Source organism: Genypterus blacodes, unplaced genomic scaffold (assembly GCF_046128005.1).
Source record: "Genypterus blacodes isolate CSIRO-AG114 ecotype Tasmania unplaced genomic scaffold, CSIRO-AGI_Gbla_v1 ptg000064l_1, whole genome shotgun sequence".
Taxonomy (NCBI): Eukaryota; Metazoa; Chordata; class Actinopteri; order Ophidiiformes; family Ophidiidae; genus Genypterus; species Genypterus blacodes.
In genome coordinates, this window is record NW_027466876.1 from 884,266 (window position 1) to 909,610 (window position 25,345).

The 25,345-nt window shown below is 41.9% G+C and overlaps 1 protein-coding gene across 3 annotated transcripts in view; it reads left to right on the top strand.

Moving 5' to 3' along the window:
- Window positions 1-25,345, top strand: part of col12a1b (collagen, type XII, alpha 1b) — an 80,762-nt gene that overhangs the window by 15,137 nt on the left and 40,280 nt on the right. For 2 of the 3 annotated variants that reach the window (XM_076154994.1, XM_076154995.1), the window contains exons 11-36: window positions 1,051-1,180; window positions 2,458-2,603; window positions 4,454-4,583; window positions 6,078-6,214; window positions 7,087-7,216; window positions 7,960-8,099; window positions 9,006-9,138; window positions 9,261-9,278; window positions 10,713-10,849; window positions 13,599-13,728; window positions 13,953-14,092; window positions 15,029-15,158; window positions 15,268-15,407; window positions 15,964-16,093; window positions 16,207-16,346; window positions 16,513-16,642; window positions 16,832-16,971; window positions 17,287-17,416; window positions 17,605-17,744; window positions 18,854-18,983; window positions 19,650-19,789; window positions 22,513-22,642; window positions 22,992-23,131; window positions 23,248-23,377; window positions 24,193-24,332; window positions 24,497-24,626. In XM_076154994.1, the coding sequence (XP_076011109.1) occupies window positions 1,051-1,180; window positions 2,458-2,603; window positions 4,454-4,583; window positions 6,078-6,214; window positions 7,087-7,216; window positions 7,960-8,099; window positions 9,006-9,138; window positions 9,261-9,278; window positions 10,713-10,849; window positions 13,599-13,728; window positions 13,953-14,092; window positions 15,029-15,158; window positions 15,268-15,407; window positions 15,964-16,093; window positions 16,207-16,346; window positions 16,513-16,642; window positions 16,832-16,971; window positions 17,287-17,416; window positions 17,605-17,744; window positions 18,854-18,983; window positions 19,650-19,789; window positions 22,513-22,642; window positions 22,992-23,131; window positions 23,248-23,377; window positions 24,193-24,332; window positions 24,497-24,626 (3,391 nt within the window). The remainder of the gene's footprint in view (window positions 1-1,050; window positions 1,181-2,457; window positions 2,604-4,453; window positions 4,584-6,077; window positions 6,215-7,086; window positions 7,217-7,959; window positions 8,100-9,005; window positions 9,139-9,260; window positions 9,279-10,712; window positions 10,850-13,598; window positions 13,729-13,952; window positions 14,093-15,028; window positions 15,159-15,267; window positions 15,408-15,963; window positions 16,094-16,206; window positions 16,347-16,512; window positions 16,643-16,831; window positions 16,972-17,286; window positions 17,417-17,604; window positions 17,745-18,853; window positions 18,984-19,649; window positions 19,790-22,512; window positions 22,643-22,991; window positions 23,132-23,247; window positions 23,378-24,192; window positions 24,333-24,496; window positions 24,627-25,345) is intronic. The other variant, XM_076154996.1, reaches the window with a different exon arrangement.

The window sequence follows — 25,345 nt, forward strand, 5'->3', positions numbered from 1 at the left end:
CGTAAAATTGTTGGAGTCTGTTTCAGTCTGTTGATGCAAGAGTAACCTGAAAGATCCATCTAAAAGCGATCAGATAACGTTTTGTCTCTTTCCTGAAGCGTCTTGAGTAGAACTTGTCCTATGTCTAGTCTGGCTCAGAGAATTTATGGCAACCATCTGTTGATGAAATGTTCAAGATGAATAGCTTAAAATCCAAGTAGTTTCTTATTTGCTTTGACCTCAAGCAGACTTTGATTAAACGGTAACAAATACTTTTAAGTGTTTGGTAAAATAAATGTTGAGTTTAAAGTTTTCACTCTCAGGTTGTCATTCACCTTGGGAACACACCAAACTGACACAATGTTTTGATGATAAATTGTTTTGTCTCGGTGATCATACTGTACGTGATAAATCCGGTCTCAGGAGGTTTAAACAAACTCTTGAAATGTTTCCAAGTGCCCAATCTGGCTTTTATTCCGTGCGGGGAAAGTGCTGTTTACTTGGCTGTCAGGACCTGAAATCTGGATTGCAGTCGCTTTGGTGAACCTGCCTTTAGTTTACACTTAACCTCCTGTCAGTCCTGTCTCGGACTAGGTCTTTTCCACGCTTTGTGCTTTTATTGGCTGTTGTCAGATGGAGCCTGTGTGATTGCAATTGGGCTCATCTGAAATCTAAAGAGCCCAGAACTCCTTAGTTTCCACTGGGCTGAATATTAAAAATCCACTTAGTTTTTATATTATAGACCTCACACTGGGCCTAGACGCCTCACTGTCCAGCTTCTTGCTCTTATCTCAATTGTTTACATTGGACAATGAAGCATGTATTGACCTCAGGGACAGATTTTATTGACATTGTAGGTTCAGATTCACTTAGGACAAGTGCAACAGACCTCCGAAGTAAAATCAAGGGACACTAGGAAGTGGCACATCCTCCACAGGCTGTCTAGACTAAACATTAGGGACAGGATGAGTTTGGACAGGAGCCCAATTAGGACAAACATTCTATCCCCAACCTGCTGTAACAGGTTCCGCGTAGGTCAAAGTTATAAAGACCACAATTTCATCTTCCTAGGTGACAGTCGATGGGACAACGACCACCGTGATGCTGCAGGGCCTGAACTCTCGGACCGAGTACGCTGTCACTGTTTACTCTATGGCCAGCGAGGAGAGCAGCGAACCTCTGCAGGGGACTGAAACCACCTGTAGGTCCTGTTTTCTTTCCTTTGTCCCTCTTCTTTGCCTTCCTTTTCTTCTTCCTCTCTTTCACCAGTTACTCAGAGTAAATACGCCGACTCACTGCTGAGGGTTGAGCCAGTGGCCTTGTGGGTGAGCGCCACTCTGTTTCTTTTTCACAAGACACTGGTTGACCTCTGGGGCAACAGATGTGAATCAAGAGGCACTTTAAAAGAGGGCACTCTTGTGTTTCACTGTTGTGGAAAAGCATTTAGTTTCTCCCAGAAGTTTTTGAGATAAACAGCTTGATTTCTGCATATTATCTTGCTACAGACGGGTAGATAGAACTTGTTTACTCCCCCCCCCTGCTGCAAATGTGGCCCAGCACCTTTGTTTACGCCACAGATATTTAACATCTGATCTGAGGCAGAAAATTAGTTAACATGAGCATAGTCCCATGATGCACTGCTGTGATTTGACTCTTTTCTGTTTTGGCATCCCTGGGAATCATCTGGCTGATCATGGCGAGATATAAAGACATGAATGTTGTTTTGCATGGCTGCTATCTGTGTGTACGCCTCATATAAACAGATATGATTTTATTATGTGTAAAGTGCTCTAAGTGCTTTTATTTGTTCAAGTGCCCTTTAACGTTTGGTTTACTTTATTTTACGTTTATTTTATTTCTTAAACGTGCGACTGATTTCTACAAGGGGTTTGTTTCCCGCTGTCAGAAATAAATTGATGTGTCGTCCACTCGGATGGTACCAACAGCCGTTACATCTGAGTGGCTGCAGTTGATAGAGTTAAGTGTGTTTAGGAAAGCAAAAGCTGAGAGGCACCAGCTCCCTTACCAAGAGACCACAGCTGAAATAGCCAGTGGGGCGCGAGTAGAGAAGGCAGAGATGGAACATTAGACCAGGATTGACTGTTTTAGATGCTCAAAATGGAATCTTGCAGGGATTTCAGGAGCTTAGTGACCCGGGGATGTTGTGCGGCTTTGGGTCATCCTCTCTTGTTCTTTTCCCACATATTTGTTTTCTATCTCGCCAATGCACACAGGCCAATAATATCTTCTAAGAACTAGAGACCTTTACTGAACATGTGATAAAGTTTACGATCACTTTAGGACATCCACTGATGTTTACAACATGCAGATGAAGCTGCTTGCCTGTTTGTGTCATTAGTTTCCTCTTGAGCCAAAGCTGAAGTGGAAGCTCTCAGTGAAGGCCAAAGAAGTAATTAGCTATTGGTTTCACATTGAGTTGTCCTTCCTTCACTCAAACTGTGCGTTTCCACCCCTCAGTGCCTCTGACAGCAGCGAGCAACTTGTTTGTTCACGATGAGACCATGAGCACCATGAGAGTGAGGTGGGAGCAGGCGCCGGGAGCTTCAGGGTACATGCTGCTCTACAACGCCATCAACGCCACCAAGCCTCAGCTGGAGAAAGAGGTAAAGCAGGGCAGAGCTCCCGAGTCTGTGTGCGAGACGTGTAACAGCTTACGTGACATGCTTGGTGTTCAACCGCTGTCGTGAAATAGTGGACAGGGCCTTTGTTTACTTCAAAACAATAGACAACAGGCTGCTTTTAGACGCAAATAAATCTTTAGCGGTGATGTTTTTATGGATGTTTGTCCGGTTGTCAGCAGGATGTCTTAAAAAGTGATGGCCGGATTGTTAAATTAGGGTTAAGGCCGTGGTGGAGGTCTAAGCTCTCGTAGAGCCTTTGTAGAAAATGTCAACAGGATGTATAGCAGACGTACAGAATATACACAAGAAGATTAAAGTAAATAATTAAAATTCTGTGTGCACGTACAGTAAATACAGCAGTTACTACAAAGAGTTCATTCACGCACACTTGAGTAAAGCACACAATGCAAGCTCATTCTGTGTGCCTGGTGTACGGTAGAGTCACACAGGCGTGCTAAGGTGTTTGTATACACACATTCACATTCACATACACATGTACAGTATAGTTACAATGTGTACACACCAGACACACATTCATCCTTGGTAGAAAATATACTGACACACACACACACACACACACACACACAAATACATTCATACACTCCAATCTCCACACATACAGTATATCACGGCTAATACACACTCCTGCAGACATGTATACAAACCACTGACACTTAAGCTACACGCACTTAAACACAGGAACACACTCGGATGCACGGACGCACACCCATTCCATGTTTGCGCTCAGCATTCCCACATTGGTTTTATGCGACCGCGCTGGCTGAGGCTGCCGCTCGCTTCTTCTTACTGCTTCCAGATGGAGCTACGATGAGCGCGGCGACAGAGCAGGAAGCCGTATTTAGCAGCTACACAAAGCAGAGCCTTGGACACTCTGGGTAATGGCAAGGATTAGCTCATGGCCTGAAGTCATCAGGAGGAGAGAAACGGAACAGATGCCATATAGCTTAAAAGGCGCCTACCTACATACAGGACAGGACAATGATGATTTATCGGTCCTCATGATGGTCTTTTTTTGGAAATACTGAGAGAAAGTAACTTTACCGCATGTTTCTGTCACAAGATGTCACCAGATGAAGGGTCATATAGAGTTTACTCATTGCTCCCCGTAATCATATGGCAGCTTTCATGTTAGCGATGCTCCTTAGTCGGACAATAAACATTTAAAGTACAAAATGGACAGATGTTTGACAGGGACAAAAGGAAAACAGGTGGTGTTTCTGAGACAAACAGTTCCGCTGATGGTAATCATTTAAAAACGAAATCAGGAAAATATGACAAGGCTGATCTACGAAGGTCTCGGTTCATGGTCAATGTGAGGGAATATGAAAATAAGAACGCGCAAATCTTTACATTATGTCCACCATCGCAGTATGACGTACGTTATTCTGAAACGGTGAACATTCCGCAAGGCTCGTTCGTTGTCATGCGCTTCTTGATGATGTAATCAGGGCCTCGCCTCATGGTAAACACAATTCAGAACTCTTGCGATGCTTTGAGGCTTTTAGTGCATTAGAGTTTCACAGGGCAGTGTTTTCAGCTGTTTGGAGAGGTCAGTGCGGAGCCTTGGGAAGAGGCCTGTTCACTTCAGTTCACCAGGTGTTTACTGAAAAAGCCTGTTGACAAGTTCTGTCTCGCTGTTTTTGTTGCTGAACTTTTCCCTCCACCTCTACTCCGTTTGTTTCCTCACTGTACCTCAGCGGTGTGTCCTGACCTCCAGTTTTGTTTTCCCTTGTTTCCTGGCCCGGTTTTGTCTAAGTCCCCTCACTCCGTCTCTCTTTGTGTCCGGTCCATTGCTCTTTCCTGCTGTATAGGTTCGAGTCGGAGAAGATGTAAGCACGGTCCAACTGACGCAGTTGACACCCAACACAGCATACGCAATCAGGCTGTTTGCCCTCCATGGTGAAGCTGCCAGTGTGCCTCTGGAAGGAAGAGGAGTCACCTGTATGTAACTGATTTTACACACTACACCTATGAAATCCTAACTCTACAGTCTTTTCCTCTTGGCTCAAATGGTCTCATTGGTTGAGTTGGCGAAATCTCAGTAGGCGAATACAACAAGACCGAATCCATTCTTCTGGCATTCTACACACAGTACAAACATTCTAAATTCTAAAACTAAAAATATGTTGTAGTTCAAGGCCTCAATATCTCATACTTACAATACTTTTTAATTCTTTTATTCCATGTTTTATATGTTGGAAAACCCGTTGGAAAACCGTCTAAATTTGAACTCTGCATCTGTTTTGCTTTGGCTCCACACAATGAAATTAAATAGTGAATTGGGCAGCTTGGAAACATTGGATTCTCATTGATGATTGAACCATATGAGTTTCAAATATTTCACCTTCATTGACAGAAAAAAAAGAATATGTTTGTTTCATTTTTATGTTTCAATTATGTTTGTGTCATTGTAGCATCTTAGATTCTTGCCCATGGGCCTCAGGGGCTTTTATAAAGGAGAGGCTTCTTTCCAAAAATGTTTCTTCAGTTCCAACGGGTGTGGGGAAAACCAGCTTAGTCAACCCAAAGGATTGAGTGTAGTGGAGAATGACTTGAGCTATACGTTGGTGAAAACAAACAGTATAGGAATGCAAACTCTACAACCCGTCCACGTACACCCACCTACCAGAGACACAGCATTGATGACTAAAATGTCCATATCTCACACAGAGGAGACGGATTGACTTATTTATGTCAAAACACGAGAAACTCCTTGAACAGGGGAGGCACATTGAGATACCACTTGTATGTTGTTTACACGCTGTTCTAACATCAGTCGCCTGGCGTTTCCCCAACCCCACTTATCCTCCCAGACAAAGCTCTGTGATTGGTTGTTTCTTGTTGATTTTTCTTCGGACGGTGTGATGTTCATTCTTCGTTTGTGCCTTTGACTTTTTACGTGTGAAACCAGGTTTTCATGTCTATTCAAGCTCAAAGCCCTCAAACCGCCTTTGCAGAGAACGAATGGATCTGCCACTGAGAAATAGTTGAACCATTACATAACAGTCTGTGTAAATGCAGACAAAGCTCATGTAGAAGACAGGGGTTTATTTGAACTAACTATTACTCAAATGTATAGGCTTCATTGTATATTCAAAGGTAGAGGTGAAATGTATTAAAAGGTTGCTGCTCAATCAGAAAGGACAGGCAAAACCTTCAACAGTATTTATTTTGATGCGTTTCATTTTCAGGTCAGCAGGCATCGATTAGGAACAGGATCACATCACATTTGTTTTTGCTTAAAAATGTACGGATAGAAAACAGTTTCATAGAAAAACATGTCTGAAGTCTGATCTTTTATCACTCAGTGCATCTCGGGGCCACCATGCCGGTTTTTTAGTCTAATCTTTTCCATGTGAAAATACAGACGGGGCTGTTATCAGGTTCTTTTTTTTTTATATTTGAAGTCTCTGTCTTTGCCTTTCCCTCCTTCAGTGCCCATACCTGCGGTTGGAGTCCTGACAATTACCGATGTTACCCACAGCACCATGAAACTCCACTGGGATGCCGCTCCTGGAGCAGTCCGGAAGTACATCATCACCTACAAACCTGAGGAGGGAGAACTGAAGGAGGTAAGACTGGGACTGGAGACCCCCCTGAATTGTCTAGTAGTCAAGGTCATTCTATTGGTGATGTTCTTGACTTCAGAGTAATAATCGATGTCCTGTTTGTCTTGGAAAACACAGTCAAATCTCGACAATGTTCTTCTGTGTTACTTCAACATACATTTCAAACATGCTTGATCTTAAAAACTGAGATCTGACGTCATTCCCAGAAGAATTAAATATGTTTGAAGTGTGTGGCTGTGACCTTTCCACTTGGCAGGAATCAGTAGTTGCTACCTTGGTGTAGAAATGGATGATGTGCCTGTTAAAGTTGTTAGAAAATATAAATTTTCTTCCTAAGGTCACTTAAATGTGGCATTAAACAATAAAAGCTGACTAAACGGTATTAGTTAGCTGTGTGTATTATATCTTAGGAAAGTGACAAATTGAATAGTTGGAGGCAGACAGTGCGTCGCTTGGCGTCTTTGGCTGAGTTTTGATGAGAAAATCAGAGTTCTGGCAGCGAGCGGCGCTGGATCAAACCAGCACTGCTCCAACCTCGTAATTTCTCACTTGGATGTCAGTGGACGACAAACAGTCTGCCATGAATCGGCAGCCGGAGGTGCTGTCGGCGGACACCTGCGAGGAGTTTCCAGAAGGTTCTGATGGATGACACTTAGGATTATATCGGAAAGCTGCTTGTCTTTAAAGGAGAAGCTCATACGTTGGAAGTTTTTCCCTTCTACTGCTTCCTTGCTGAGCTCTGAAATGGAAAAGTCAATATTTAGCCTTCCATAGCTTAGAGTCAGGGACCATTTCATCGAACAAATGAACGCCTTACTTCCTTGAATCAAATAGGGAAAAAAATGTCTATACTATAATTTATTTTTCTCCCAAAGGTTGAAGTTAATGGTGACATCACCAACCTGGATCTGTCTAGCCTGATCTCCCAGAATGAGTACGATGTGGCCGTGACCCCAATGTATGAGGAAGGACCTGGAACCCCAATGCTTCAGACTGCCATCACAGGTTTGAGCCTCTCAGTGAATATTGATTTGTTCTTTGTTTCCAGTCATTCAATCTTTTATTTATTTTATCAAGTAACTTGTTACAACTCATTATATTGACTGATTAGGTCACTAAGCAGAGGGGGTGCACTTGTGGGTCCAGTGCTTTGCTCGATGACAACCCTGGTTTCAGAACTGTTGCCATTGTAAACCTTTGTTGTTCATTTTAGAGGGAAAAAACCTTTTATTAAATAATTAATTGCCAGCAAATGTATAGTCACTGCATATTGGCCTTGTTTGTCCACCTTAGAAAATGTATAGAGCCTTCAGACACCTAAAAGATGAAGAACACCTCCTTGTGTGTCAGGCACATACAGTATCGTATAAAGCACACAGTGATGGCGATGGATTCTTCATTAACTCTGACATCACTTTTCCCTTCACCCTCCCTCTTGGACTGAAAACAGGCTTCAGAGGGGAGCTGAACTCTTTGTCTTTTCACTCATAAAAGTGTGTGTGTGATCATGTACTGCATTAGTCCTATTTGTCATTAATCCCTTCTGAGCTGTGGATATATTTGAATTACACACACACACACACACACACACACACACACACTGTTCACATCTCAGCAGTACGTTGGCATACAAACATTGGTCGGATGGCCTTGAAGCTACAGTAAATACCCCTCACATAATGTTGCCTAATTTCTCTGGACTTCCTTGTAATCACAGTGCCTCCTTCCTCCCTTTTCTTTCCATTCAGATGTTGTTCCTGCCCCCAAGAACCTGCGCTTCTCTGAGGTGACCCAGAACTCCTTCAGAGCCTCGTGGGAGCACGGCGCCCCAGACGTGGCACTTTACCGCATAGGCTGGACCAAAGTGGGAGAGAACAACTTCCAGTATGTAAGTGAACGAGTGTGCGAGAGCAGCTCCTTTGACTTCCTTTAAAAACAAACTACTCAACCGCTCAACATCAAATGCGTAAGTAATTTGGTCTCTCTTAAACAAAATAGCTTCTTTTTCAATAGAGTACATGCCATTTATTCCAAATCCTATAAACCACATATCACTGATGTTTCTCAAAGCAGACAGAGTTTCTTTGGACCATTTATTTTCATTTTAGGGTGCTATAAAAAATCTAATTGCAGGAACTAGAACATTGAAGAAAATCCAGAGGCTTTTCTGCAATAAATATCAAAATGGTAAAAAAAAATTAGAAAATAAACAAATTTCAATATATTTTATGTTGGAAAACTCTTTTGATGAGATCTTAAAGATCCATTATATTTTCACAGACACCTTAAAGTGTTTTGCTTCACAAAATTCATTTAGCCTGTAAGCCAGAGGGAAAGTCAAAACATCCAGCCTGATTCAGGAAACAATAAGGCTCTCTTTGTTAGTTTCTGTTTATCCTCTGGCCCTGTCTGGCTGTTTTTCATTCCCACCAACACACACCTTAGCACAAAAATCTGTGAAGGAAATCCGGTCCTGCTTGTTTGTTGTAGCCTTATTTTTTCAGAGTTAGCATATCTTTTCTGAACCAGGAAAGCAGAAAACGGATACATACCTCAGGTGTTGGGTTTTAGTTAGGTTTAGGAAAATGTTTTAAATCAGCAATTATTATTTGCGTAGTATTTTGTATTTCTATGCTCCACATTATCAGTATTAATTGTGAGCCGTGAGTCATGTGAGCTTTGGAATTGTGAAATTGAAATTAAGTCGCTTGTGCCCGATAGTGTTAACAAATGTAGCAGAAGAAGAATTTAGGTTTTTTAACAGAATGGATGATGACTCTCTGTCCTTCTCCAGAACATCCTGAACAATGATGAAACCTCCTACGTTCCGGATAAGTTGGACCCAGACACTGACTATATGGTCACTGTTACAGCCATCTACCCCGATGAGTCTGAGAGCGAAGACTTGCTAGGAACCCAGCGCACTCGTAAGTCAGCAGCACACCGGACCTCCACATAACTCCCAAACCACGGCAAAAATCATATTTTACACTCAACCGTATGTTACACATTGAATTAACGGTTTTGTTTTCTCAACGTCTCTTTCTAGTGTTAAAGGCTCCGGATGGTATGTCGTAAGAGGAGGGAATTGTTGTTGTTTGGTTGGAATAGCAATGTGGACGATCAGGACAGTGTGAATGGGTCACGCTTTTGTTTTCCTGCATGTTTGCGCATTTCTCACTTTATGTTCACACCACAAGAAATTTAAGGCCGCATAGTTGAGCCTTGTTTGGATCCATTTCTTAATTGGCCATGGAAGACAGATATTGTTTACGTAAGTTAATGAAGCTTTATTGATTCAGGAAGTCTCTTTGAAATCGAGATCTGTTTTGCCGATGATAAACAAGAAATCAATCAGATGTGCAAAACAATCGTCACACACATGGGCGCGCTGAGACAATCAGAAACACTGAAAGATATAATAACGTCAAGTCTTCCTGTTCCCCAAAGGAATTATCTTAAATGCTAATGGAGCGTAAGAGAAGTGCTACTGTCTCCAATACATTCTCAGAAATTCTGTCCGCTAATTAAAATATCTGTAGTCTCCCGGATGGATGTTATTCAAGTGCAGCCATTGAATATCTTGGCAAATTGCAATTATACACAGTGACTAAAACTAGCTGGCGAGATACCTCATAATCACGTGAGGAGAAGCTGCCCAAAGAATAGGTTGATACTCACATTGGGGATTAAAGCCCTCTGCTGTAAAAAAAAAAAAATACCATATTTACATTTAATTGTGGCGTGAACACAGATTCAGCACGTGACAACTGAATCAAGTGTGAAAACCAGACCAGGAACACATGGTCCTCCACAGACGTTATGAATGAATGTGTTTTAATTCCATCACCTGCCATTTTTGTTTTTTTCCCCATCCTCAATCATTTTGTCTTTGTCACCGTGCCATTCATCTCACAGTGTAACATCATTTTATCATGTCATCCTTCATTCAGCCGGTCATTAAATGAATGGTGTCGCATGTTGGACATTCCTATACAGTGGGGTTGATGTCAGTGAACTTGTTATTCTGCTGATTTGTTTATTTTTAAAACAAGGAAAATAGCAACAAACAACAAACCTATTTTTCTCAGTCAGATTATTGAACAATGATTGAACTCTTTTCCGGCAGTGAACTGATCTGAGTGTGACTGTGTTTAATTTCTTCCAAATTCATGTTTCAAATTACAAAGTCTGGCTTGAAAATTTTTGAAGTAATTGACTTCAGCCCTGCTTTGAAAAGCCTCATCCCTCATGTTCCTCATTCGAACTGTGAACCTCCTCACTGCTGCTTTCATCCTCCCACTGACCACCCAGCTTCATCACATGCCGGACTGTGGGAGTTAGTGTACTGCTGCTCCAGACCCCGGTGCCTTTGTGTTGCCAAACCTTATCACCTCATTGTCATTCCCATCATCACTACCATTCACTTTCATCGACGTCATACCAAACACAGGATGCGATTGTATTCCCTGACTGACTGCATGTATGTCTATGCTCCCAGTGCCCGCCGAGCCTCCCCGAAACTTGAGGGTGTTCAACGCCACCACCACCACACTGGCGGTGAAGTGGGACGCCGCCCCCGGCCCCGTCCAGAAGTACAAGATCACGTACCTACGGGAAGGAGGCGACCCTATCATAGTGAGTTTTCATATCCCGGTATTTACTTTCCACTTAGTTTGAGAAGCTTTGGTATTCCATGAGCATAACTTCCATCACCACTACATGACCTCATTTATTGTAAACTGCTCCTCTCCCCCTGCTGTTAAATCACCCTTTGTATCATTTACTCAAAAAAACATCTAAATTCCTTCCCGGGGTGTACTTTCCATATATCCATGCTGTCCATTTTCACTGAGCTTTTGTTCGGCTGTAGTCAGGGTGTGTCGCTAGACTTGGAACATCTATTAGGGTTTAGTCAGTCAGTAATGAACTGGTGTATATCTCAAAATGATGGAAAGCTTCAAGTTCAAGCCAAAATAGTTCAGAGGGTTTTTTTCTCTTCCCTGTGTGCACATGCAGAGACAAATCAATTATTGGTTCTTGGTCATGATGTGAAGACGTTTCCCTCATGAGAAACATAAAGATGCCATAGCAAAGAGTGGATTAAACGACCCCAGGGAAAGTAAAGAACAATAAAACAAAGGCAATAAATAATCCTTATTAGCCTTGAATTGAATCGGGACTCGAAATCAAAACCAGAAACAACATTTTGATTTCAGTTACAATGATTTGAGTGTTAGCAGCATACTCCATACATAGATTTAAATGAAATTTGATTGAAAGTTTAGCGGTCCAGGAGCAAGTCACTAGTTTTCAATGCAAATCCAGATCTAAAAAAAGACACTTCTTGTGTCTGTCAGAAAAGCAACCCAAATTTACTCTATCTGCAAATATGATGTAGTACGATATTTGAAGCAGCACAGCTTTCAGCACCAGGGACAGAGCATTTGTTTCAACGTGAACCCAGCGATCCCGGCTGATGTAGCGACAGTGTGCTGGAATAAGCCAGGAGCTAGGAAAGGCAGCGTGGAAGATGTTTTGTAGTTATGCAGGGCAGGGCTGCAAACTCATTCAGTACCTGGAGTATGGCATGACTTGGAAGCCTGTAGCTTCATCTCACATTCTCTTCTGACATGCCTAAAAGGGATATTCGATTCAGAAACACTCCTGACACAGGTACTCTACCACGCTGATGATGTCACCTCTTAACAATGACAATAGCTGCCATTCCATACTATCTACGGCTGCTTGTCAAAGACAGTAAATCAAAGAGGCATTTACGGGGACCAATTCTCGTTTTACCAGCTCAAAGCCCTGCTGCGTCACGTTGGTAAAAATACGGACAAATGGTATCTATCTTGTTTCCGTTTGTAAAAGTCCCACAAAACCCTCAGTAAATCTGGCCCTTTGTCTAAAGAGGAAGGAGGGCAATGAGATTCATGAATAGAAACTGACAGAAATAAGACCTTAGACCTAAAAGCATCTCTGTGGTTTTCATTGACTGTGGCTTTGCACGCTTTCCTGAAGAAGGAATGAAAGAAAATACAATGCGACCACTGCTTTCGTAGGGAATTCTGTGTCCCGTCATCATATTCTGACATGTGGTGTGTGAGTGTCCTACAGTGGGATTGTGCACTAAGTGGAGTCCTGCGTTTGTCTTTCAAGCCCACATTCCTGCACGAATATTCGATAATGATTAGCAATAGAAATAACTTGGACCTACATAAAGGAAACGGCAGATTGCATCAAAGAATTCCTGCAATTTACAAATTTTATTGTGTGGCTGAGATGTTATGACAGTGTTACTGCAAACAGTGAGTCAGGCTGGAGTTGTGATGTCAGTGGTACAGATCTGTTTAATGGATCTTTGATCCCCTCGTAACATCAGATGTATATACCAGCGCACTGAGAGCATCCAGGGACAGATGCTGTCATACTGTCATCTGTACTGTAGACTTGTTGTTGTTAACATCACTCATATGATCTCAGATGGGGTATTTGTTTGCGCAAGATGAGCTCATAGTTCCTACACAGCTCTGTGGAGACAAAGGGAAAATGTGTCGGTATGGAATAGTTTTGAGCCGACGTAGATGTTATTGGATTAGCCTTGAAAACTACTGGTTCTTAAAACAATCCAACAATCATCATCACCATCCAAGCCCTGTTGCTCATATGTCCCTCTCACAAGCCACATCCTCCCCCAGGTGTTCATGGGATACGTCCCATCTGAGCAGGCTGGTATTTACGTGGAGTACTTTTGACTCTCCATCAGAGATAACCGTCACATTCAGCATATTGGAGAGCTCTGTTTAGATAATCGACTCATATTTGCTTCCCCCTGAAGGATGAAGCTTAAGTACGTCCTGTGATATAAAGTGTCTCTCTGAACAACATTTGACCTCAAAACATCCCAGTACTAAAAATACGGCCATAATATAAAGTAATTCTCATAGTAATCTTTCTTTTAGTTTCCATGCCTACTGTTTATGAGCTTTATGAATGTGTTTACATTAGGGTTAGGGTTGCTTAGGATTTCCCTTGGATTCCTTTCCAGAGCAACACTGAATCATACATTAATAAATTGTGGTCTGACATTGTTCTGGGAAAAAAGAAGAGAATAAAAGAGTTCAGTATGAATTATTGTTGTGTAAATAAATTACCGGTACTAAAAGATGTGAGCCAGCGAAAGTTGGTTGTTAATGGAGTCAGTAAATGTTACAACTCTACTACTTTCTTTTGGAGTCACATGGACACTCAACAAAACCCGAGCTTATACAGTGTTTTATTAGTTACTGCCTATTTATTTACGGCAGCTACACAAACACAATTGGACTCGTGATGTTTGGTTAATGCGGAGTCTGACTGTGGGTGTATTTGCTACGAACAGACGCAGGTTGGAGGGAAGAAGACGAACATCATCCTGCAGAAACTGAATCCTGACACTCCATATTCTGTCAGTGTTGCTGCGGAGTATGAAACCGCTGTCAGCAAAGACATTTCTGGACAAGGGAGGACCAGTAAGTATCCAGAAACACAAACAAACATTCAGCCATCAGCGTCCTTGTTGTTTTGGTCAGGACAACAAATTGAATAATACCATCATTAATTCATTCATTGAGGTTTCGAAACTTCAGCAAAATTGCCTTCACTTGCATTTTAAACTTAACTAGTTTGTGTTGTAGAGTGAAAAACTCAAACTTCTCCTTTACTAATTGAAACCTTATATATTCTGTGGTCGCAGAGCCTCTGGGTGGAGTGAAGAACCTGCAGGTTTTGAATCCCACCATGACCTCCCTGAACGTCCGTTGGGAGCCTGCCGAGGGTCGAGTCAGAGAGTACAAAGTCCTTTATGTTCCTGCTTCTGGAGGACCAGAGAGCGTGGTAGGTTTGAACAATCAACTTCACTAAACCTCTTCTGCACGGATTGCCTTTATAATCCTATAGAGTGGTGAGCTGGAATCACTTATTTTCAGTGGTCAGGCTACAGTAAAACTTGTTGATGTCAGCTGGAGCACTTCCAAACTCAGATGAACATAAAACGCTTCTGTTTGAATCATCAGTACAAACACAAATTGCGGAGAGAAATTTTTTCTTTACTAGTAAAATACTAAAAGAGTAGTCAACAAAGACTTCCATTGTGTCTGCAACTGTTGCTCAGTCATTCAGGTCATTGGATATCTGGCAGTAGTAGTTAAAGGCAGCTGGATGTGCAGTTTAGTCTTCAAGCTGTTTTCCTACCTAGCCAAGTGGCTGATTCAGTTCTTAGTCAATGATGCCTAGTAAAGCTGTATTTGCCCCTTGAGAGCTGTTCACACCTTGGCCTATATGACTCACTGGTACTCCACTATAACATATTACTTACTTACTCTGCTGTCCTAGCATCTCTCCCTTAACTCTTAAGTTTCATCTGTTTGTTCATTTATGTGGCTTTGAAGGCTCCAGTGGCCGTATGAGTAACCTTGTCTAAGGCGTGAACAATTCTCAGAGCTGAGTTTATGAAACCCACCAAAAATCACAGCCAGGGATTTTAGATTTTTTGTTGCTGCAATTCTTCAGCTTTCCTTGCTATTTTTTTCAATTTCATGGTGTTAGGAAGCAGCTATCTGTCAGGGAAAACGTTTCTGCAGGAACAACCAACACCTCTCATCTAATTCGGAACTGAAAATCCAGCGCAATGCATTGGAAAGACATTTTCCCCACATTGCTTGAGAATGTTTACAGTACACCAACCAACCGGCTTGTCATAATATTTGCTCATATGTTTCAGTTCTTTAGTTACACAGCAGCAAATGTTTGTATCCTTTTTCTGTAACTCAGGAAACGGTCTCAGGAGGAACAACCAACACCGTCCTGCAAGGTCTCCAACCTGACACCGTCTATACAGTGTCCCTTGTGCCGGTTTACCCAGATGGAGATGGCAAAACCATGTCTGAGAACGGAAAGACAAGTAAGTTGTGCTGCTGCTTTCTGTTATTACTTCTCTGTTTCTGTTGTTGTTTTTCCTAATTTTACTAATCACTTTACTAATGGAAACCCTGTATATTCTTTGTTCCTAGGACCCATGGGTGGAGTGAGGACCCTGCAGGTTTTGAATCCTACCATGACCTCCCTGAACGTCCGCTGGGAGCCCGCCGAGGGTCGAGTCACGGAGTACAAAGTCGTTTATGCTCCTGCTTCCGGAGGGCCTGAGAGCGTGGTAGGACTGCAAGGACAATTAGAGCTCACCTGAGAAGAGGGCTTAGCTCCATGCCAAATTTACTTAATTTACTTTGTGCTGGAACTATCAACTTTACCAGACCTCTTTTGCACAGATTACCTTTTGTATTCCTATAGAGAGGTGAACTGTGAGCAGTTATTTTGAGTGGCTAGTGGCAACAGTAACACTTGTTGATGTCAGCTGGAGCACTTCCAAACTTGGATGAATATAAAACCCGCCTGGTTGAATCATCAGCGCAATCAGAAATTGTGCCGAGAGAGATTTTTCTATATTAATAAAGCATGAAAAGAGAAATCAACAATGACTTCCATTTTGTCTACAATGGTCTTCTGTCATCCAGGTCATTGGATATCTGGCAGTAGTAGTTCAGAGCAGCTGGACCTGCCATTTAGTCTTCAAGATGTTTTCTCACTCATCCAAAGGGCTGCTTCAGTTCTTAGTCAATGAGGCCTAGTAAAGCAACATTTGTCTCCTGAGAGTTATTCACACCTTGGGCTAATGATTCATTTGTTTTTGTAATTTTTCTGTAACTCAGGAAACCGTGTCAGGAGGAACAACCAACACCATCCTGCAAGGTCTCATTCCTGACACTGTCTACTCAGTGGCCCTTGTGCCAGTTTACGCAGATGGAGATGGCAAAAGCACCACTGAGAACGGAAAGACAAGTAAGTTGTGCTGCCGCTTTATGTTGTCACTTCTCTTTTTCTGTTCTATTGATTTTACTAATTTACTAATCACTTAGTCGCTAAATGAAACCCTGTCTCCTCTGTGGTCTTAGAGCCTCTGGGTGGAGTGAAGAGCCTGCATGTTGTGAATCCTACTATGACCACCCTGAATGTCCGCTGGGAGCCCGCTGAAGGCAATGTCAAAGAATACAAAGTCAAATATGTTCCTGCTTCTGGAGGACCTGAGAGCATGGTAGGACTGGTAGGACAACCAGAGTTTCACTGTGGGGTGCTCAGGCTATCCTTTTAAATTATTCAACTGTGGGTTTGAACACATGCTTGATTGCTCACAGCAATGACTTGGCATGTTTGTTTCAGTTTTTGCTCAATAAATCTGAAAATAAGTATATGTATGACAGGAAACCGTACCAAGTGCATCAACCACCACCGTCCTACGAGCCCTCCAACCTGACACCGTATACACAGTGTCCCTAGTGCCGGTTTATGCTGAGGGAGATGGCAAAACCATGTCTGAGAACGGAAAGACAAGTAAGACTCGTGTTACTGTTACACATTATTTGTTGTTAGTTACCAGTTGTCAGGTTTATTATTTATTATTTTAAACCAGAATTAATTCATCACTCAGACAAATTGCTAATTATGGGAGCATTTTTTGCTGACAGGTTCGACCCCTGGAAAACTTAACAATGCAAATTCTTGACCCATCTGCCTCTGTAGGGCCACTGGGAGGCGTCAAGAACATGCAGGTGACTGATCCCACCATGACCTCTCTCAGTGTGAACTGGGAACCTGCTGACGGTGCCGTTCGCCTCTACAAAGTCTTCTTTGTCCCTACTGCCGGTGGCCGAGAGGAGATGGTGAGACCCTCTGAGACCTGTCTATCCTCTCAAGACAGAAATGTCAACTATGGGTTGTATTTGGACATAAACATTCCGCTGTTATTGCAAAATTATTACTGGGATGGCATTTAAACAAAGTGTCCAAAAATGCAATCAGGGACACTGCATCAATAAAAGTATTTTGTGCATAGATATTGATTGTAATTTTCACCTTCAACAATCATTCCTTATAGTTCTTATATGTCCTTGTAATTGTATTTGTCCTTGCAAAATTATAGATTTGCATAAAGTTGATAGAGTATCTAAAAAGTACTTCAAAATATTTGTCAACAGGAACAAGTTCCTGCTGGAACAACTTCCACCATCCTCAGGAACCTGTCGCCCAATACACAGTACACAGTGTCAGTGCTACCTGTGTACCCAGCAAGGGAGGGCAAACGGCAGTCAGAGAATGGAAAGACATGTAAGTTCTATGAGTCACTGAAGGCTATACATTTTTGGAATTCCTTGTGAAATGAACACAAGGATAGAAATGGATGTCAAGACAGTTTTTTTGGTTACCTTACTGTAACCTGACGTATAAAAAGATAGATACGCCAACGTTTTGGTCAGAGAAGTTTAAAATAAAAGCTGTTGTTTTCCCTCTTGCAGTGCCTTTGGGTGGAGTGGGCACCATGAGAGTGACCAACCCGACCATCACCACTCTGACTGTAAACTGGGATCCAGCTGACGGCAACGTTCAGGGCTACAAAGTGATTTATACTCCTGTAGATGGAGGACTGGAGATTGTGGTGAGCGTCTCTCGCTTTTGTACTTTGCTGTTGTTTCAATCGATCTGTAAAGCGTAGTGAAAGGAAGGCTTTGTTTTGCATGAAAAGTAGACATTTGGTGTAAATCCTGTATTGCATGAGATCCCCAGGTAATATTTGTTTCCTGTGACCTAGTTTTATTTCCAACTAAAACACACTATGACATTACCCTTTAAAATCTCATACTTTCCTTTGTGTAAAACCCTCACAGGTTGTGCAGTTGAAAAAAGGAAATAACAGTTTGGCGCACCTCAAAAGAAGTGTGTGATCAAAGCCCTCAGCAGGGATTTGGTGATGTCATGGTTGTTGACACGATAAGCCCAGCATGCATTGTCCACACAACAACAACTAAATCCTTTTAGCAGAATGGATCATTGCGTGCTGTGTTTGTGGGGTTCATATTTGTAGAGAATAAGTATGTGTAAATCCTGCTAATCAGAGGTGTGCCGTCAGCGCCGTAGGAGTTCAGGCTGCTTAGAAGCCGTGTAATAATAGCTCTTTAACACACTGACTCACAATTTGGCTTTATGTTTGCTTAGGAATGGTTTATCCTCCAAAGCACATGCCATGGATTCTACCCTAATCCGACACTGTCAAATTACTTTTAACAAATCTTTAACTTGTGCCCTTTTTTTGTGATTTGATATTTTGTTTTGACAGTGAGAAAGGGAAACAAAAAAGGTGTTTATCCAGGATTCATTGGTAGAGTAAATCTTGCTTAAAGCGCTTTACAGGGCACATCTACAATAGCATTACAATGATTTTCGCCTCAGTAATATTAGTTATCAAGCTTTGTTTTCTTTGCATATTAATTTTTGGATTTATTCACTCACTGGAAAAGTTATTTTACCCTAACATGTGGAATTCTTTTCTTTCCTGGGACTTAGAAATGGTCACATGACGACACTGGAAACAAATGGTTCTGTGTCAGCTGAACAATGATAACATTTTAACAAGAGAGCCTCATCTCACTTTTACAAATCTCTGCCTAAGGGGAATGTTTGTCTTTTCTTCTGGGGGTCAAAAGTCAGAATTTTTTCGAAGAATGCAAGTCCTCAGGGCTGCGGCTTCACCTCTTTGTGTGCTTGTAGGAGCAAGTGTCAGAGAGCACCACCAAAACTGTCCTGGATAAGCTTTTACCAGATACCCGATACTCCATCACCGTGGTCCCCGTGTATGCAGAAGGTGACGGACCCAGCCTGGCAGACATCGGCAAGACCAGTAAGTAACCTGGGCCACAGAGAATAACGAATACTGGACGTTCAGTGTTTCCTTCTGCCTGTGTCACAAAGGAGTACAAGAAAAAAGAGAGAAAGAAAATAAAGAGCAGTTGCTTGAGGCTGCTGAGTTCACAGCGTTGCAGCAATTTATACAGTTTGAAAGTGTTCAACTGAATGAACACTATACTCATGATTCAGCTATATTTAGAGTTTTACCACTAGCAGAGCTGAAAATATGACCTGAGGGTAGAGTGTCCAAATCCAAACAAATCATCATCTGGTGAGCATGAATTTGCTCTGCATTTTTAATGGCTGTCCACCTTTGACACTTTGTCATGGTGGTGGTGATGCTGGAGGAAAGGTGTTGGTAATCATCCCATAAATATCCATAAGAGGTTTCATGGAAAACTGGCTTCTAGGTTTGACTGAAAATCACTTGGATTCATCCTCTTTGGCATCATGAATACAACTACCAAAGTCCATTATAATATGACCATCACTACACCACTGAAGAAAAACCCTTTATCCCCCAATCAATCAATTGACCAAAAGGACAAACCAGAACTAGTTGGAAAAGTCTGAAGAACCCTCCCACTAGAGAGCAGCTGTTTGATAGATACCCTGATCCAAGCATGAGAAAACCTTCCTATTTCATTTGTTTTCCCAGGGCCACTTGGTTTTGTGAGGAACCTGCAGGTTACTGATCCCACCACCAGCACTCTGAACGTACGCTGGGAGCCAGCTGAGGGGAACGTACGGGAATACATTGTGATCTGGGTCCCAGCTGCAGGAGGAGATCAGGATGTGGTAAGACTGAATCATTGTTTGCTTTGGTGCTTTTCATCAACAGTTGCGTTATGAACAACATGACTCTTTGGAACATCTCTTCAGTGTGAATGATGGAAACTTGTTTGTGTTGAGGGGAGAACTTTTCTTCAAACCACTTCATCTTTGCCTTGTCATTGGTCAGATCTCATTTTCTGGGAGAACAGTGAATGATGAGCTGCTGACCTGTTATGCATCAGACCCATATGATCAGACCAATTGAAAAAGTTGATCTTCACATCGTTGACACACACTTGTCAGGAACCTCTGCTTTTAGTTGTTTTAGCCCGTATTTATAAGGCAAAGTAGAACGATGGTGTTGAGCATTGTCAACGTTGCAAAACTTGAAGATGGCTATACAAATTCATCCAGTAAGACAAACCCTAAACCACAGTGAAAGCCTCCTTTTTGATTGCCTCTGAGACATGGTGACATCAACAGCTGGACAATCATATAAGGGCAGACGTTTTGGGAAGGGAACAATACACAGATGACTTCTTAACTGAAGTAAAAAATAAATAAATATGTAGAGCTCCATACAGAGCCAAAGAAAGTGGACAAGAGAAATGATACCGAAGCTTACATTATTAATTGATTCAAGATTTGAAACAGAAATGCAGATGGTTGCTGTCTTTCACACAGACATCTTGGCAGGCAGACAGGCATCTCCTTCTGGCGTATTGTCTTGTCACTTCAAAAAAGTTACATTATAAGCCCAAATTGACTTAATATTCACAGTGCAAATGCAGAAAAACAAATGCAGCAAAGGGATGGGAAGTTCCAGTGAAAGCTCCTGGCTTTCAACTGCTGGTGCTTAAATTCCCTGGGACCATTTGTTTGAAAAGCCTTGAAGGCTCCAAAAGGTTTTCAGAAACAAGTCATTCTGCATTAAACATAAAGAGAAACTAGATGGCACTCAGAATCAGCAGAATTCATAACTTTGCCAACACTATGTAATACTATAATATGCCAAATCCAGAGGTTGGAATCTCCCCAGAAGTTAATAATTTCCTCCATGCACCATTTATAACACAGTTCTCGTGAATGGCTGCAATGGAACATTAGATATGATGGGATTTTTTTATTCAGGCCCTTTAAGGAATACAGCTTCCATGTGGTCAATCAGCAAACCAATTAGGTGCCATTTAGAAGTACAGTTGGGCTATTGTTTGCATAATATAGATCCTGTTTCCATTTCAACAATCTGTTTTTTATCAGACTCCAGCTCTTTTTCTTGTCATGTTGTTTGTGTGCAAAAAATAAGTCGATCAAATTGAAATTGAAAATCGGTTTCATCTGCCAAAAAATTTTAAAACTTAAATTAATCTCAGTTTTAAGTTGAATGTTAAATTCTCCTTTTCTCCTGGAGTGGGACATGGGAGCATTAACTGTTTCTAGGGCTTCACAACTACATCTGTGTGACACAAGAAATGCTGAATTCTTATACCTAATACAGGAAACCTCATAATCTTCAGGCTGCATGGGGTAATTTTTGACCTTTCTACCAGATTTGCTGAGGATTTATGGACATTTTAGGTCCAAGTGGGTCACATATCATTCAAAAATTCATGGCCGCTGAAACTGAGAATAGCTCAGCGCTCTTTGCACATGTTTGAACTTGGCTCCCTTGTAGGCAATAGATTGTGGTATTGGAATTAGGTAAGTTGTACCTGGCAGTGTACGTAGCATGAAGCTACCTCATCCTGGAAAAAGTGGCATGGGGGTTTATGAGTACGGGTTTTAAGAGTGTTTACATCTCCTTGTGGCTATTAATTTGTGCACAAAGTTTGTTATGTAAAACGTTTCAGAAGTTATATTGGTTTTAATGAGAAGCTGTTTGCCTTGCAGGCATGATTTCATTTCAAAGCAACTATGAGCAAGTATCTTAATGTTGGTTTTGGCCCGAAATATAACCTTTTTTTTAAGAAAAGTGGAAAAATGCAAATGGTGGGAGATGATTGAGACTGTTTCCATGACAATGTAATAAGTTGCATTCATACATTTGTTGGCACAGGTGCAATATCAAGAGTAGAAAAATGATAATAAGATCTTCTCGCTTCTCTTTTTCTCTCGGATCTGTTTTGGTTCAAAAACCCACATTTTCTTAGAACTAATGGAAAACATGTGACAATAACGTGAGGTGGGATAATTAACTTGTTTCCAATTCAGTTCAATATGCCTCAAGAATTTATTGAAATCAGTGAAAATATCTCAAGGCAGTGAATTTGTTCCAGAAATACCCAGACACAACTTGATTTGCTTTGGACAGAAATGATCTTGAACCACTGCCAGATTTTAGAACTCCATATTAGATTAAAGGGAGAAAAAAGAAATTTAGGGAACAAATGCAGACAAAACGTACCCCTTCAATTTAATGTGTTGCTCAAAAGCTCTTAAGAGTAAAATAAAGTACTTTTGAAAGGGTTAGTAGGGTGATAGCCATGAATGATACCCATGAATGCCCTAGGATGGTTTTTGAAGTGGCAGCTCTCTGCTCAAATTCTTCTTTATCATATTCTTCTGCTGTTTCTGAAACAGTTACTGTCTTATGATGCATCCACATGTACTGGGCTTGGAGTAATTAGTCTGTGACGTCTTCCAGTCTGAGTCTGTCTGCTTCTGCCAACGCTGGAAAGTCTTTTTCCAGTGTTCCCCAAATCTGAGAGTTCACACAGTCTGACCTTGTTTCGTCTTTCCTCTACTAGGACCAGGTGTCTGGAACCACCACTTCCACCGTCTTGAAGAGCCTGGAGCCTAACACAGAGTACACCGTCACCGTGGTGCCTGTTTACCATGAGATGGAGGGGAAGTCCCAGTCTGCAAACGGGAAAACAAGTGGGTTCAAATGGGTTTGTTCATTAACTCGAAGGAAAATGTTGTTTTATTTACAACCTGGCCCTTATTTCCCTAGTCCCTGCCATCATTCCAATGTCCACACTGATTTGGATAACAGGGCTTTTATGTTAGCTGCTCTGTACACATATAATTCCATGTGAAGAGTCCAAATATTACAAACATTGGTCTGTTTGGGGGACATAAAAAATCATTGCTGAACGACGTTCTCTCATGCCAATACTGGTTTCAGTTGTAACTACTAATGAATCTTTGAAAACACATTAGGCAATGTGTAACTCATAAAGGGAATTCAAAATGAACATCTGCGCTAACTCTCCCTCTTCCTCAGATCCTTTGGGTGGAGTTAAGAACTTGCAAGTCATTGACCCGACCATCAGCACTCTGAACGTGCGCTGGGATCCCGCAGTAGGCAACGTCCGAAGCTACAAGGTCTTCTACACAGCTGAACCAGGAGGAGAGGAACGAATGGTACGACTTTTTGTTTTAATCGATGTGCTGGCAAAATAAGACGTGTGTGTTTCTGTGTTAGTATGGCTGCATCATGGTCATTCTTAACATAACCTGAGCGAATTATCATTGAACAGGAGACGGTCTCAGGAGGAACCACGAACACTGTGCTGAGGAACCTGAACTCCGACACGGTCTACAATGTGGCTGTGGTCCCCGTTTACCCAGATGTGGATGGCATCCGTCAGGCTGAGAAGGGAAGGACAAGTGAGTGAGCTATTCCCAAGGTGAAACTATGCAGACAGTTCTTTTCAGGTGTTGCAATACACAGTGGAAACATACTCCATTGTCCATTATGGGGGGTATTACATGGTGACAAAGCCTTTAATGCGAGTCCTCCATTCAAAATCTCTCAAATGAGACCAACGACTGCTGGTGAAATCGTTCAGTCAGTTCTTTTGACATCAATTTGTAATGTCTAAAATACATACCCAAGAGAATCAAATGGCAGCTGAATGGGATGAGGGATTTTCAGTCACTCCTTAAAACTTTGGAAAAAGATCAACAGTTATGTTCAGTGTAGTTAGTTTGTATTTAATGGGTTAAGACATGCAAACCATGATTTTAGGAGACTGAAAATGGAAAGAAAGACTTTGTTTGTGAGCATGAAAATTGTGATCATCGCCAGAACGTTCAATCAACCTCCCAGACACTGATACATCTGGACTGTCTTAATGTGGAAAACCCACCCATCTGGTGAAGCCTGCAGGATAAAACAAATGCTATGGGTTATTTGCAACAGTTATTGGGAATAACATTACATTACAAAATATGGAACAATCCTTTGAGTGACGTTGAGGTCATAAAATACCAGAATGTTCGTCTATCATTGTGGAAACTATCATGTCCGTTATTTTCCTGCGTCTTTGTCTTTGAGACATCTGGACTGTCCCAGTGTGGCGGTCCCAGCCATGTGGTGCACACTGCAGGTTAAAGCAAATAGTCGGGATCATTTGCCGCAAATTATACGACCACAGCCCCACCTCTGGTCCAAGATGTGATTGGTGTTTGGTGTCTCTCAGAGCCGCTAGGCGGGGTGAAGAATCTCCAGGTGATTGACCCCACCATCAACTCCCTGAGGGTCCGCTGGGAGCCAGCAGAAGGTGACGTGAGGCAGTACCAGGTCATCTACGTCCCCGCGACTGGAGGAAGCGAGCTCCAGGTAGCTTTTATAAACACATTTGTTATTTGCACAAATGAAGCAACCACACTACTCTACATATTATTAAAATACACACATACGCATACACACACAAAGTAAGAAACAGACAGTCATATTTCCGTATTGATGCTTTCATTGATGTTATTTTGGTGTATATTTTTCAGACTCAGGTGTCTGGAATGACAACCAACACGGTGCTGCGAGACCTGAAGCCAGACACACCGTACAAAGTGACTCTGGTTCCCATCTACGCAGACGTAGAGGGAAAACGAACGTCTGAGAACGGAAAGACAAGTGAGTTTGACCAAAGCACAAAGTCATCTGGCTCAGGCGTTTGGCTGAAGTTACATTCACACGTATCTCTTTCTGAGTAGAGCAAGTGCTGCTGAGAGTGCTCTGTGTTGAGCCGGGCACATGGCATCCTCCATGGGAGAAAGCAACCAGGCGTTTAAGCTCTTCCAGGTGCTTCAGGTTGACAGGCATCTGGACGACATAGCAATATTCCGATACAGTCAGCACCGTGCTGTCAACATGGATGTTCATGTTGCTGTGTGGTTCCCAGTGCAGTTGTGATTGCTCAGCTGGCCGCTGTGCATTTCAAAGCACTGACAGAACATGTTGAATTCCTCCCATCGGGTTACATGTCAAAGATTTGCTGCCAGTGGAGAGAAAGGTGCTATGTGTGGTGTGAACACAGCTTCTGGATTGTTTTACTTAGTTTTGACCTATAAAGCCCATTTTAGAAACACATTAGTAATGCATCATAAAATCAAACATTTCTTGCACTGCAAAAAAACTCCTTTGCCAAATTTACCAGAAAGAGGTGAAAACAAGGGCAGTGAAAAACGGTTTTCAACTTCAATAATGGACTTGTCCGTCAGTGATGTGCCTCATTCTGTCACAAATTTGCCACAAAGCTCCCAAAATAGTTTGTTGTGATTCATATTTGGAAAAATGTTGGAGTGCCAGAGTTCGTCTTCCACCACCAAGACAGAAATTGCGTTCAAGTTAGA